The sequence below is a fragment of the Orycteropus afer genome, unplaced genomic scaffold, assembly GCF_000298275.1.
Source record: "Orycteropus afer afer isolate SDZICR_OR568_19922 unplaced genomic scaffold, OryAfe1.0 scaffold00020, whole genome shotgun sequence".
Lineage (NCBI taxonomy): Eukaryota > Metazoa > Chordata > Mammalia > Tubulidentata > Orycteropodidae > Orycteropus > Orycteropus afer.
This window is the reverse complement of record NW_006921607.1, coordinates 4,259,354-4,274,555: the sequence shown is the minus strand read 5'-3', so window position 1 is coordinate 4,274,555 and position 15,202 is coordinate 4,259,354. Positions and strand designations below refer to the sequence as shown.

Here is a 15,202-nt window from a genome sequence, read left to right as displayed (position 1 = left end):
TGCCCAACCTTCCTTCCGAGGAGTGGCTGATGGGTTTGAACCGCCAGCCATCTGGTGAGCAGTCAAGTGCCTTAGCCACTATGCTATGGAATTAGGACTTTTTTAACTTAATGATTTGTTTCCCCTCTTCCTAGTTTTCTCAATAAATGTACATTATTTTAATAATTAAAAACAAAACAAAACAATTCCAGAATGCCACAAAAGCATAAAAATAGTAACAGGGAGTAGGGGTCACATCTAAGCTGCCAGCTGTTCCTAGTCCATCAGACTAGCCCATAACAGGACTGGCCAGCATCATCGTAGCACAAGCACCAGGTTCTGTTCTAGGCAATTTGCTATCATCATAGGCTTTTCCATGGATTGGGTCCTCAGCCATTAAAGACTCACCTCTGGCCCTCTTCTTCCTCCTCTTCATCATCTTGGTCATGAATGAGGTCTCTGAAGGATGTCACCCTATTATCACTGCAGACACAGAAAGGAACAAAATGATCTCAGAAGGGGTTAAAGAATCATAAACCCCAATGCCAGGTGCTAAAGAATTGAGGGCAGAACTGGGAGAATTTTTGGTGGGGCAGGAAGAGGGTGTATGTCGAAGAAGGTTAACACCCCCTAAGTTTATATGCTAAATAATTCCCCCCCATCCCCCTTCAGCCACTCCTCGGAAGGAAGGTTGGGCAATCCTACTTCCGTAGTGATACTGCCTCGGAAACCCAAGGAGGGGTCGCTATGAGTCAGGGCTGACTCGACGGCACATAACAACAACAACAACAACAACATCCCCCTTCAAGGTCATACAAAACTAAGAATGAATTATAAAATGGTATTATGAGGTAAAATGGAATATAATTCAAGCCCTCCTGGTGTGCAGAGGTGGGTGGGGTCTGTACTAGTTTAAGAACTTACTACTGGGTAGTGACTTTTGTCATTTATTTTTTCAATACTGAGAGAACGCTCGTTTGTCAGGTACTGACCTAGATGCCTAGGTCTATAAAGATGACCAGACACAGTTCTTACCCTTGAGATGCTTACAGGTCAGTGGCACAGATGTGCCAGAAGGCCCCCCATTAAATGCTGTGCAATAGGGGCTACAACCAAGTGAAACACATGGTGGCGTGCAAGGCACAGAGCCTCTTGTTCTGACCAGGGGTAGGGGTAGGGATGTGGAGACATTAAGAAAGGCTTCCCAGAAAATGCTGTGTTTGGACTGAATGGATGATCAGTCAGATGATGAAGGGCAGTGGGACTGGAGGGGAGAGGGGACCAGTAGGGCATTACAGGAAAGTTGCACATAGTAACATTAGAGGAAGGATAAGCAGTCAAGCAGCAGCAATGAAATGAGTATGTACTGGCAGCCCTATAGGGGAGGAGGTTCCTATCTCCTTCTGCTGTAGGTTAGTAAACAAAAAGTGTTTATAAATATTTAGGGAAAAAGTAGTATTCTGTGGGTGGTATGGTGCAGGCACAACAATGAGCATAAGGAAGGGCTAACTCTCCTCTTCCAGCATTGTCTTATACTCACCTTTCTTACTAGTTTAGACCTGTCCTCAAGAAACAATCTTAGTTTTTCAAGGGTCAGGAGATAAGTTTTACAGCAAAACATAGTTTTTCTGTATTTCTTACAGAAAAAAGTAGCTTCCCTATAATATGGAGAGAGAGAGAGGCAATACAAGTTTAGTGAGGCTAGGCAAAAGTTGTTTACTAGGAAGAAAGCTCCAGCTCAGTCTTGAAGAAAGATTTATTTCAAGGAAACAATCAGTAGGACAGACCAATCTTTGCAGTTCCATCAACCAGATATGAGAGGCCTGAGACTGACTGACGCAGCAAATACATTTCCCACTGAAGTTAGCTGAGAGCAGTGTTCTGGCCATTCCCTGATGCTCCATATGATGTGGTTCCAGTAGATTCAAGTGATGAGCTACATACAACTGCCCTGGGAGGCTAATTCCACTCATTAATTTTCCCAAGGGAGTGTGCCACAGATGCTCAGCCTAACCCCAAATCTCTTCAAAGGCTTTGGAAGTAGGTAGGGTGCTCACCATGAAGTCCCTGGGTGATGCAAATGGTTAAGAACTAGACCACTAGCTCAAAGGTTGGTGATTTGAACCCACCCCAGAGGTGCAGAAGACATGCCTGGTGGTCTTCTTCTGACAATGCTTTGGAGCAGGTCTACTTACTCTGCATAAATGGAATCACACGAGGTGGAATCAACTTGACAGCAATTAACAACAGGGTGCTCACCATTTCACCAATCTCTTTAAATGACTTTGGGTTAGGGCTGAGCATCTAAAACATCCTCTATCTTCCCGTTGTTAAACACCTTCAAATGGAGAATGCACACTTGCTTGAATGGACCACTTGCTCTGGCTACAGGTTTGTTTCTGTCTCGTTAAGTTCATACATCCAGATTCTAAAACCACTCACTGCCAGTGAGGCGATTCTAACTCATAGTGACCCTACAGTAGAGAGTAAAACTGTCCCATAGGGTTTCCAAGGCTGTAAATCTTTACAGATGCAGGCTGCCACATCTTTTTCCTGCAGAGTGGCTGGTGGGTTCACAGCCAAGAACTTCAACCACTGTGCCACCAGGGTTCCTTGGTATCCATTACTTGGTTCAAACCTCAATTTTGCCTACTTGGGGATCTTGAGCAGGTCACTTATGGCTACATTTTCCTCGTGTAAATGGAGATAATCAATCATAGCACCTCTCTCATGGTTTTGTGTGTGCCCTCAGTGCACTAAATATACGTGAAACCTTTGGCATGTGGCAGATTGATGTACCACTTTTTTTTTGACTAGTGATCTAAAAGCATGGTCCTTAGACCAGGAGCATCCGCACTACCTAGAAACTAGTAAGGCCGGTAAACTCTCAGGGTCCATGTCAAATCTGAACCAGAAATTCTGGGAGTGAAGCCCAGCAATCTGTGTTTTAAAGAGCCTTCCAGGTAATTCTGATACATGCTCTAGTTTGAGAACCACTGCTTTGGGGTAATGACTGCTTGGAGTCACCTTAAAGCCTAGATGTCCTGGGGACATTATGGATTTCAAAATGCTCTATCTTATGGTCTCCACAGAGTAACAAAATGTTTCAGAAATTTCAATTTTTCAGCATGAAAACCATCTCCCAGGCTATCCTGGTACCTGAAATAGCTATAAAAGTCCTCTGTCACATTGTATTTTCTGCTTTTAATCTGGTAATTTTAGCTCTATGGCATCACCCTTCTGCGATGATAGAAAGACTGTATCTGCAGTGTCCAATGGAAGCCACCCATTAAGTATGGCTCCTGAGTATGTGAAATGTGGCTAGTGCAAATAAAGTGACTATTTATTTTATTTAATCTTAATTAATTTATACAGTCACAAGAGGCACATGGGTATCATGTTGGATAGTGCACCAGACAATGGTGGTCCCTAAAATTCTAAGAAAGTACAGCCTTTGTCAGATGAAAAAGAAAGGACGAAACTAGCAACTACCTCTTGCTCAACGCTGTGGTAGGTACAGAGGTGGAGGGTGCTGGGCAGGGAGCAGCACATGGCAGTAGAAGCAGCTTTGGATTCAGATAGGCTTGGGTTTGAAATTTGCCATAATGGCAGCTACGGGTTACTGTAGTACAATAAATTACTTAATGTGGTCCTTCTAGCCATAATATTTGTAACTCCCACCAAACAACTGGGTAGAACTAGGCAAATGAGGTACTTGTGGCCTTCCAAGGAGACTGAATAGCTTGCTAATAATGCAAATATGGTGCAGGGCACCTTTGTGGCATGCAAATAAGGTGTATGGAACTCTAACAATGAGATTGGTCAGTTTTGCCATCCCACTAGGCTGAAAATGAGGCATCCCAGAGGCAGAAAGGGGGAATCTCACTACCACCAAGAACAGAAGAGCTGGGAGTGGAACATATCCTGTGGACCCAGGATCCCTACGCTGAGAACCTCATATATCCAAGAGACAGAGACAATGAGAGAAAGCACCATAACACTGGAGACAAGATAGTGAGACACACAGTGAGAACCAGTGGCAGAGAAATGGTGGCAGCAAAACCAGGAGACCAGCCAACTGAGAAAGCTGATCACCTTTGGTCAAGAGGCTTGATGGGGGAGCAGGTGCCTTCAGGCACTTGGTGGAGCTAGGTTTGCCAACCAAGGAAGCTAAGGCTGAGCGCCTTCAGACCAAGGCTTACTGGCAAACTGAGGTGCCCCGGGGTGGCACTTAATGGCAGAGCTAAAAGAGCTCTGTAACACTTGCCTGAGTAGGACAGAGGCAAGGCTGAGAGGCTGAGAGCCTGAGAGAGACCTGCCTACGAGTACTGCTGAGAAGAGGCTGTCTTGATTGAAGAACTGTATTCCTGAGCATTCCTAAACCTGAAATGTAGCCTGTTACTTCCCTGATAAACCTCATACCTGTGAGGTATGTGAGTTCTGTATGGCTATTTCAGTGAACTACTGAACCCAGCAGAGAGCAAAGCGTGCCATAGGAGGGATGGCTGCTGTCAGAACTGGTAAAAAGGTTTGAGAGGAGGTATATTGGACCTTTGCTTCATAGGAATCAGCTGTTGATCTTAATTCTCTCTCCCCTTTGTGAGTTAAATTAAATCTATTGCCATTGAGTCGGATCCAACTCATAGCGACTTCTCCTTAGGTTTTGAAGGCAGTATCACTATGGAAGTAGACTGCCCAACCTTCCTTCCGAGGAGTGGCTGGTGGGTTTGAATTGTCAGCCTTCTGGTTAGCAGTTAAATGCCTTAGGCACTACACCACCGGAGCCCCCCTTGTGAAGTTAGAGGAGGTCATATACCTCTGCCATGTCATTTTTATTCAACCTTTCTAAGACTCAGTATCCTATGAAATGGTGACTTCTAAAGCTGTTGAGGTTTAAAGAAGATACACAGGTGAGACTATCCAGCAAAGCTGGACAGATGGTGAGTGCTCTTGAAATATCAGTCCTCTCCTTCCAGGAATTTACAACTTAGTTAGGATTTAAAAAAAAAAACAAAAAAAACCTACGTTAAATATCAGGAAAAGTAGTTAAGAAAACAGAGGAGAGATGTCACTCCACAGTACATGGACATGGGTCAAAGAAGTGAATGGTTCTGACTAAAGTTCTGCTGAACCAGATTGTGGCACAGAGCCCAGTCAAGGGACTGGAAATCACAGGTTCTCTGTAGGTGGCGGGATAGTGCCAAACCCAGAAGATAAACAGGGATCTGGATAGACAAAATGCAAGACAGTGGACACGTCTTGTCAGGTGAGAGGCTCAAACAAGTAAGAGAATCAAAAATAAGGCAAAACTGAGATATAGAAAAACAGTTGGAACAAAGGATTTCAGAAATTTGGATAAGGGGTAAGATTAGGAAGGTAGACTCAGGGCAAACTCTGGAGGCCCCGAATGTCTTTAAGAAAAGGCAGTATACAGAGGTGGCTGAGAGCTATATGCTGGAAGCAAAAACAGATTTGCATTTAAACCCTTATTTTACTAGCTGTGTGATCTTGGGGAGATGCTCAGCTTCACTGTCCTCATCCGTAAAATGGGGATAATGACAATACTCACCTCACAGGGTTGTCATGAGGACCAAAGTATGTCAAGGTTTAACCCAGTACCTGGCACCTATTAAATGCTCAGTAAATGGCAGCTGTTATTATCGAGGAGTTTAGACTTTTTCCTAGAGCAACAGTTAACCTTCCTCTGTCCCAGATCTTTGAGAATCTGATCAAAGCCCTCCAATTTCAGTTAATTTACAGACTTGCTCAAATCCATTCCACAGACCCACTTCTAGAGGTTCTGGGGCTCGGCATGAAGAACTCTAGAGGCAAAGGAGGAACTCACTGATTGCGTGCTGCCACATGTGATGACACAAGAGGGTATTTAAGATGACGATGAGTGCAACCAGGAGAGCCTAGCAGCAGGCTGTGTCCTGTAACAGCCAGGTCAAAGTGGGGCAGGCCTCACACAGAAGTACTTTAAGGACAAATTTGGCTTCTCTGCAGAAGGTTTTTTCTTTCTGGATAAGAACAACAATGTAACAAACTGTGTCTCTTTCCCTTTCCCTAATGTTAAACTCCCTATTTCCTTGATTCTTTTGCTCTTCTATTTATATATATATATATATATATATATACTTGTGGATTGAGGCAGGGAACACATAAGAATGGGAAAGATGAGAATAAAACAGCAACCTTTTTATGTAAATGTCATGTACCCACCATCCACATGTTTGCCAACCATGCCATGTCCTTGAGAGAAGTGTTTTCATAAATATTGATTTTTTTAGCCTCAAGTTACAATATTGAAGGATTCTATAGGCAAAATATCGATCAATGTAGGAATCATCAAAAGTAGAAGGAATACAAAGTCACTGTACCAGAAAAAATTGGTTAACATTCAGCCACTTTAGGAGGTAGCATATGATCAAGAACTGATGGTACTGAAGGAAGAAGTCCAAGCTGCATGGACAGCACTGGCAAAAAACAAAGCTCCTCGTTTATCCATGGAATATCCAGAGATGTTCCAACAAACAGATGTAACACTGGAAAAGCTCACTGTTTATGGCAAAAAATTTGAAAGACTTGGCAAACTGACCAGAAGAGATCCGTATTTGTGCCACTCCAGAAATTACTGAACAATATCATTAATATCACACGTAAGTAAAATTATGCTGAAAATAATTAAAAAATGGTTGGAGCTGTACATTGACAGGGAGCTGCCAGAAATTCAAGCTGGATGCAGAAGAGGATGTAGAATGAAGGATATCATTGCTGATATCAGATGGATCTTGGCTGAAAAGCAAAGAATACCAGAAAGATGTTTACCTGTGTTTTAGTGACTATGCAAAGGCATTTGACTGTGTGGATCATAACACACTATAGATAACATTGCGAAGAATGAGAATTCAACACTTAATTGTGTTCATGAGGAATCTGTACATAGACCAAGAGTCAGAAGTTCAAGCAGAACAAGGGGATATGCATGGTTTAAAATCAAGAAGGGTGTGTGTCAGTGTTGTATCCTTTCACCATACTTTAATCTGTATGCTGAGTAAACAATCCACCAAGCTGGACTATATGAAGAATGTGGTATCAGGATTGGAGGAAGATTCATTAACAACCTGTAATGTGTAGGTGACACAACCTTGCTTGCCAAAAGTGAAGACGACTTGAAGCACTTATGATGAAAATCACAGTATAGACTTGTGGTGTAGTAAATTACCTGGTATGACTTTTCTAGCCATGATGTTGTTGTTATGTGCCGTTGACTCGGGCCCGACTCATAGTGACCCCTCCTTGGATTTCCAAGGCGGTAAAACTACAGTAGTAGATTGCCTAACCTTCCTTCCGAGGAGTGGCTGGTAGGTTTAAACCGCCGGCCTTCTGGTTAGCAGTCAAGTGCTTTAGGCACTACGCCACCAGAGCTCACTTTCTAGCCATAGTCTTTGTAAACTGTATGGTGGAATTTGCCATGATCAACTGAGTAGCCCCTGACTGTTAAAGTTAGCCACCTGGAATATTTCTGTTGAGAGTAGCAGGAAGCAATCTTCTGGGAAGTTCTCTCTCAGGTGTACAGAATTCTGATGTTAGAATTGGCTAGTTTAGCCACTCTGCCAGGATCAAAAAGGAACCCTCCTAGAGGCAGAAGGAGTTTCTTTGACTGCTGGCTGAGAAAGACATACTGCTGAAAGAAATGTGCTAAGAGACACCAAGAGATGCACTGCTGAGAGAGAGACACTAAAGGACACACATTACTGGGAGAAAGACTGAAAGAGACTGTTGGCTGAGAGATGGCAGGCTGAGGGAGACTGAGTGTTGTTCCTGAACTTGAATTGTAGCCTGGTGCTTCCCTAATAAACCCCATAATCTGTGTGTTCTGTGTGGCCTTGCAGCGAATTATCGAATGCAGCAGAGAGGTGGTGGGTGCTGTGGGAGGAGTGGTTGGTGTCAGGGTGGGGGAAAGGGCTGGAGGGAGGCAGCATGTCTGGCCTCACAGGAATAGGCCTTGGGCTTCTGATGGTGATTCTGTCTTCCTCTTGTGGGGTTAGAGGAGGTCAGAAGATTCAGCCTCCCTGCCCCTTTAGCAGGACTACAGTTCAACATAAAGAAAACAAAAATCCTCACAAATGGATCAACAAGCAACATTATGAAAAATGGAAAAAAGGTTGAAGTTGTCAAGGATTTCATTTTACTCAAATCCACAATCAATGCTCATTTAAGCAGCAGTCAAGAAATCAAATGATGTACTGGGTAAATCTGCTACAAAAGACCTCTATAAAGTATCAAAGAGCAAAGATGTCACTTTGAAGATTAATGTATGCCTGACCCAAGACATGGGTCTTTTCAATAGCCTCATATACATGTGAAAGGTAGACAATGAATAAGTAAGACCACAGAAGAACTGATGCATCTGAACTGTTGGTGAAGACTTTTGAATGTACCATGAACTGCTCGAAAAATGAACAAATCTGCCTTGGAAGAAGTATAGCCAGGATGCGAGGATGGTGAGACTTTGCCATGTGTATGATGGATGTGTTATCAGGAGGGACCAGTCTCTGGAGAAGGACATCATGCTTGGTAAAGCAGACAGTCAGCAAAAAAAGAGGCAGACTCTCAATGGACTGATACGGAGGCCACAACAATGGGCTTCAACAGAAACAATTGGGAGGACTGCACAGGACTGGGCAGTGTTTCATTCTGCTGTACATGAGGTCACTATGAGTTGGAACTGACTCGACAGCACCTGGTAACAACAATTTGTTTTAGATATTCCTGTAGAAACATTAGCATAGCACACTTATGAAAAATACCTGGCCAGAGATGGGATGCAGTGGCTACAAAGTACCACAGAAGACTCATGTTATTTGAGTAAAATACAGCACCTAAAGTTTATTGTGTTCTAAGTACTCTAAGTATTAACTTCCATGTGGTGGGTACTACTGTCACTCCCATTTGACAGGTAAGAGAAACTGTGGGACTGAGATGTTAAGCAAACTACCCAAGGTCACAAAGCTCCTAAGTGGCAGAGCTGGAACAGCAGGCAGGCTTCTGGGCCCCTGTTCTAATAAACCACTGCCTTGACAAGACTTTGGGACTACTGGAGAAAAGACGATGTTCACTATAGGCTACATTCCAACTCTCTCCCATTCATTACTTCTGACATGCTAGCACTCCAACCTAGGGCTGTAAGAGACTCACATCCGGGGAAATGAGCCATCACTACCAGCAGCTTCAGGAGCCATGATCCCGATAACCAGGTCCCAGGCAGCACGTCCATTACTGACAACTCATGGGTTAGTATCTGCGAATCACTGATACATCACTTGCCTATTACCTCTTTTCTCTGGAGATGGGAGGTAGAGGAGGAAGTTAAAAGGTCTGGGGTTATTGTTCCTTCTTCAAAGGGAAAAAAATAGCTTAAAACTCAGATGCCCCCAGAGAGAAATAATTTATTCCTTCATTAGCAAAGAAATACTATACATGTGTTCTAGGGCTGAGTGCAAACCCAAAGAAACTTTTCTGGCTACAACATATACCAGAGGGCAGAGACCAATCGGGCTAAAGCAGAAAGGGAAGTCTAGTTCTGACACATTTGCAGGAACGACCTGGAAGACTGTCACTGTCCCACTCTGCAGACCACTCCAGCACTGTTTTGTTGCCGGAAGCAGGGAACCAAGGTTACAGGTCAGCGGATGCCAAATGGCATCACAAAGGTCAGCACTGCTTCATCTATTAAGAGTTTCCCTAATGAACCTGGGAAAGGAGGGGTTACCAAAAAAAAAAAAACCAAACTCACTGCTGTCGAGTTGGATCCGACTCATAGAGACCCATCCTTGAGTTTCTGAGGCAGTATCATTACGTAAGTAGATTGCCCAATCATCCTTCTGAGGAGTGGCTGGTGGGTTTGAACCACCAGCCTTCTGGTTAGCAGTCAAGCGTCTCTGGCACTATACCATCAGAGCCCTTAAAGGGGGGATTATGCAGATTTATTTTCTGTAAGACTTCGGGCTTCTAACAGGGTAACAGGCATCCTAAAAATATTAGAAGGCCCTTCATAAAGTCATATGGCCTAGCCTTTGGCTTCTACAGCACTTCTGAAAGGAACCCCTTTGGCTTCCAATTAAAAACATCCAGAGATGCATGGGTTATGCCTCATATTTCATAAATAAAAGCCATTCAAAACTCTTAAATTAAAATAGTTGAAGTTGGCCCTTACCTGGGGGCTGTGCCTCTGGACACCGAGCTAGGGGTTGCCTGAGAAATGGTCACAATGTCTTCATCCCCTCCGTCCTCATAAAAGCTTGCTAGGGCAATCTGAAACAGAGAGGTGTAGTACTTTGGAACCCTTAAACAGCCCTTTACCTACCACACACCTCCTCTGAACACAAAGGAAAAATACATGACATGGCCCACATTTAAAAGGTGGTCACAGAAAATGAGACCAAGAGGTAACAGCTCAATTATTACTAGTCTTCATTATCACCTGAAACAAAGTCTACCCACTTAGAGGGGGAAAAAAAAAAAAAAAAGAGGGAGGATTGGGATAGAAGACTCTCCTCATTCTCATTTTATAGGCAATGGACATTTACCGAATATTTACTTATGTGCTGGGTTGTTCTGAGCACTCAAACTAACTCATTTAATCCTCACAGAACCCTAATGATTAGTACAATTACCATCTCAGTTTATAATTGATATAGAAGCACAGAGAGGTTAATTGCCCAAGGTTACACAGTTGGTAAGAAATGAAGTCAGGATTTGATCTCAGACAGCTGGCTTAAGGCCCTCACTCTTATTTCTTCTGTTGTTGCCAGGTGCCAGGAACTGTGGGTCAGTCCAGGTTGCTACTTTTACTTTCTCTCTGGGGTCCAGTTTCCTAATCTGTGAAACTGAGACACCAACCTTGCACACTGCATGAGATGATCCACTAAAAACTTATGCATAGCTTTGCAGAACATAACTTGCTAGGAGGTAGCGTGCAGTTGCGGTACATGCTCTGAGCTGGGACTCAGGGGGCCTATTTCAAGCCCTGGCCCTGCCAAGCAAGTCATGTCACATGTATGAACCTCTATACAGTGAGGAGACTGGACTTGAAAACCTGCCAGCTGTAATACTGTGTGCATCTAGGTTTTTCAGGCAGAAGCTGTGTTTTTTAATTCTCTCCAGGATAAGGGCTTCACACCAACTGTATGTCTGTACAGGATGTGATGCTTTATCTAACTCTTATGTTTGTGAAACAGTGTTCAACAGTGGAGTCTGAAGATTCCATTCAAATCCCAATACTACTAGTTACTGGCTGTATAACCTTGGGCACATCTCTTGTCTTCTGAGCTTTCAAAACCTCTGCTTTAAGATAGGCTAATCTTAACCTCACAGTGTTGTTAGGATGAAACAAATCATTGCACATAAAGTGCCTGGCACATCATAGTTAACAGCTTGGGCTCTGGAACTGAGTTCTAATTCTATCTCTTTCACTTGGTAGCTAGTGAGGTCTTCGAACCAATTATTTAACCACCTGAAGACTCAGCTGCAAAATGTGAAGGTTAAATGATATAATCTAAGTAAAAGCCTGGGACAAAGTAGGTACTCAAATGTTAGTCGTCGTCCTGGTCATCGTCATCATCATCACGTACCTAAGATGTAGGCTGGCCAAGTGCATTTATGCAGTTCTTTGCACAATTAATTACTGAGTGCCTATTATGTGTCAGGCATTGTTTTAGGCACCGGAAATTCAGCAGTGTACAAACCTCCCTACCTACTGGCGCTTAACTTCTTAACCAACAAGTGTTTAATGTATTTTTAGTATAAGCCAGTGAAGTAGTTGATAAACATAAGGCACCTATCTTAATAGACGAGTTAATTAAGGCCCTTATCTTTTGCCACCATCCCAGAAACAGTCACTCCCAACAATTAGGCAGAAGTGGGCGTGGGCCAGCTCCCGGGGCCAACTTCTCTCTCCATCAGCGACCCGGCTGTGGAAATGGAAACGCTCGACCACCGCGTCCCGAGCGCTACTCCACTCGGCAGACGGTCATTAGGGCTGGGCCGGCCTCCAGCCCAGACGCAACGCGGCAGCCACGCCACCAAATGCCTCTTCTCCACGCGCTCCGCGGCAGTGCCCAAAACCTCATTAACCCCACAAGCGAACAACACAGAGGAGGAAACTGAGGTCCGGCCCAACAGGTTGGGCCCAGGGCTGGTCCGCGTCCCCGCAAGCCCAGACAGAGCCGGCTAAACAAGCAGCCCAGAGACCCTGAGGCCAGGGTCGGGCTGTGGCCGGAGCTCGGGCCGCAGCCGGGCGGGGATGACTATGCGCTTCGGCTGCCGCGGAATTGCCGCGCCTAGGGTCCGCGCCCGAGTCGTCGGTCGGCCCGAAGCAGCCCGGCCTGCAGCGTTACCTGCAGGTCCCAGCCGGCCGATTCGAGGTAGAAGCGGGCCCTGTCCTCCTCGGTGCCCGTCACCGCCACGAACTCCCTCAGCGCGTCCTGTCGCTCCGCCGCCATCTTTGCCCCGTGCGCCGTCCAAACCGTTCCGACCGCCGCTGCACAACCCCAGCCCCCACCACCGCGTTCCGCTCACTGGCAGGCCCGGCCAAGCCGTTCGGAGCTCCCTGTAGGCCCCGCCCCGCGCGGTGCCCTGTGCAAAACCCTCCGTGTGGGAAACCCCGCCGCTCTGTGCTCTCTGCCGGCCGCGGCGAGGATCTGCAGCCTAAAGGCGGCGGTGGAACGGAAGGTGGAGAGAAGTGGGCGGGTTGTCCAGGTCCCTGTGGGATGAAGCATCCTTAAAGGAGTCAGATTCAGAATTATTCATTCATTCATGTATTCGCTCACTCTTTACTTTTTCAGATATTAACTGAGTGTTACCAAGGGGTCGGTGTCCTTCCAGGATTATGGATATGTCAGCACAAGAAACAAAGTCCCTACCTTCATGTTGCACACATATTAAGAGGAAACAAACACACCTTGAACAGTATGTCACTTCTGCTGAGAACTCTTCCAAGGTCCATCCTGCTTTATGTGGACGTCAAAGTCCCATAGCCTGCAAGAGCCATGAATTTGCACCAAGCCATCAGACTTCTCTCCTGGGGCTCCCTTTAGCTTCCTTGAATTCCAGCCACACTGACCTCCTACTGTAGTTCTTGGCATGTGCCAGGTATGCATTTGCCTCAGGGCCTTTACGTTCCTGTTCCCTCTGCTAGGAATACCTTTTCCCCCAGGATTGGCAAGGTGCCCCCTCACTTTCCTCACTTCAGGCACCGTCTTGTCTTTCAGGTTCTTTGCCCTCTTGCCCCCTGTCACCCTACCTGAAATTCTCTTCCCTCAGTTTTTTCCTTCTCATCCTTTGGGTCTTATGTGTCCACTCCTTAAGGAGGTCTTTCAGGGTCTCCAGGCTCAGTCAGGAAGTCTCTGTAATATGTTAAATGTTCCTCTCTCAGTCCCAGCCAGGATCCTTAGGACAGCAGGGGCCTTGCCTGTCTCAGTCACTATTGTATGTCCAGCACAATCGTAGTGCCTAAGGCACTTGACTGCTAACCAGCAGGTTGGTGGTTCAAACCCACCAGCCACTCTTTGGAAGGAAAGTTAGGCAATCTACTTCTGTAGTGATACCACTTCAGAAACCCAAGGAGGGGTCGCTGAGTTGGGTCCGACTTGACAGCACATAATAACAACAGTGAAGAACACAAGCTCTGGACTCAAACAGCCTGGGGCTTGAAGCCCTGACTTCACTGCCTATGGGACCTGAGGTAGATTATCTCTGTAAGCCTCAATTTCCTATTCTGTAAAAAAGAGGCACCTATCAGTAGCTACCTCAGACGGAAGCATGGGGCTTCAAGGTAAAGTACTGAGGCAGTGTCTGGCACTTAGTAAGCCCTCAGCAAATGTTAGCCTTTATTTTTATCTCTCATGACCTGCCCAGTTGCTAGCATTAAATAGTCACTTAACAAATATTTGTTGAATGAATGAAGGAGAGAATGAGTGAAACATGGAATATATATACTTCCAGGTAAGAAATACGGAGGATAAGAATACAGGGGAGGTACCTGGAGCTGTGAAGGTATTGGGATGACTAGGATGAAATCCACAAATTTTCCATAAAATGAATGCCTTTGTGATGAGGATAAGTAGCCTGGACCTTGAGACCCACAAATGCTCAGTCTAATACCAAGGTAGCCACAAAGCTGTTGATTTCAGGGTTCATTGCAGTGTTGGTCTGGCTCTTCCTGGACTTGATGGACCTCTCAGTCTCTCAGGGCATTGGGGGCCTACATTTGAATGAGGGGAGGGGTGATCAGCCTGTGTCCTCAGCTTTCTCAGATCCACTGTCCATTTTATAACATTAATTTTGTATTAACCCCTTTACTACCTAAAATGGAGTTCTGAGATAATAAAAATCAACATCACGCCCTAACTAGAGAAGTAAAGGCAAAGTAATTTGGAGTACCAGGACACGTCTATCAGTTTGTCAGACTGTGGTGGCTTGCATGTTATATGATGCTGGACGCTATGCCACTGGTATTTCAATTATCAACTATGACACCTATGGTAGACACATTTCAGCAGAACTTCCAGACTAAGGCAGACTAGAAAGAAAGGCCTGGCAATCTACTTCCCAAAATTAATGGGTGAAAACCCTATGGATCACAACAGATTGTCCAACAGAGTGCTGGAAGATGAGCTCCTAGGTTGGGAGGCACTCAAAATACACAGGGGCCATCGCAATGGTCTTGAGCCTGCCAACGAGGTTGAAGGTAGCACAGGACTGGACCACGTATCATTCTGTTGTACATGGGGTTGCCCTGAGTCAGAGCTGACTCTATGACAAAAATAATTTGGAATGAAAAAGAAATCTGTGTTTCAACCCTCAGGCATAAGGGCAATACAAGAGAAGATGCAGCAGTTAGATGCTTGCCTTTCTGTACAGGGCTGTTGGATGGGTGAGTGGAATTTTGTAAGTTTGTTGCTATGAGTGATGTAGTTTTTCAAAATGGTAAAAAACAAAAGCCTCTTAATAAAATTGTGAATAGCACAAGGTCTAGTCTTCCTTCCCTGGACATAACAATTGCATTTTGGGAAATTTAGTGCATATTAAAACTGTGCAAAAATATTTTATGTTTATATGTGAAATGGGTTGTATCTAGTTTCAGGTTATTCTTAGCAGCTTTTTGCTGCACTGGGGCTCCATAGGACACTTGAGAGATGGGTGGGAGGTGGGACTGCAC

The 15,202-nt window shown here is 45.0% G+C and overlaps 1 protein-coding gene across 1 annotated transcript in view; it reads right to left on the bottom strand.

The window, feature by feature from the left end:
* The window catches only part of NSFL1C (NSFL1 cofactor), a 28,634-nt gene extending 16,149 nt beyond the window's left edge, over positions 1-12,485 (bottom strand). Inside the window, exons 1-3 of the mRNA XM_007960027.1 lie at positions 12,381-12,485; positions 10,199-10,296; positions 388-462 (exon numbers count right to left, since the gene is read on the bottom strand). Of these exons, the coding sequence (XP_007958218.1) occupies positions 388-462; positions 10,199-10,296; positions 12,381-12,485 (278 nt within the window). The remainder of the gene's footprint in view (positions 1-387; positions 463-10,198; positions 10,297-12,380) is intronic.
* Between the last annotated feature and the right edge of the window lie 2,717 nt (positions 12,486-15,202).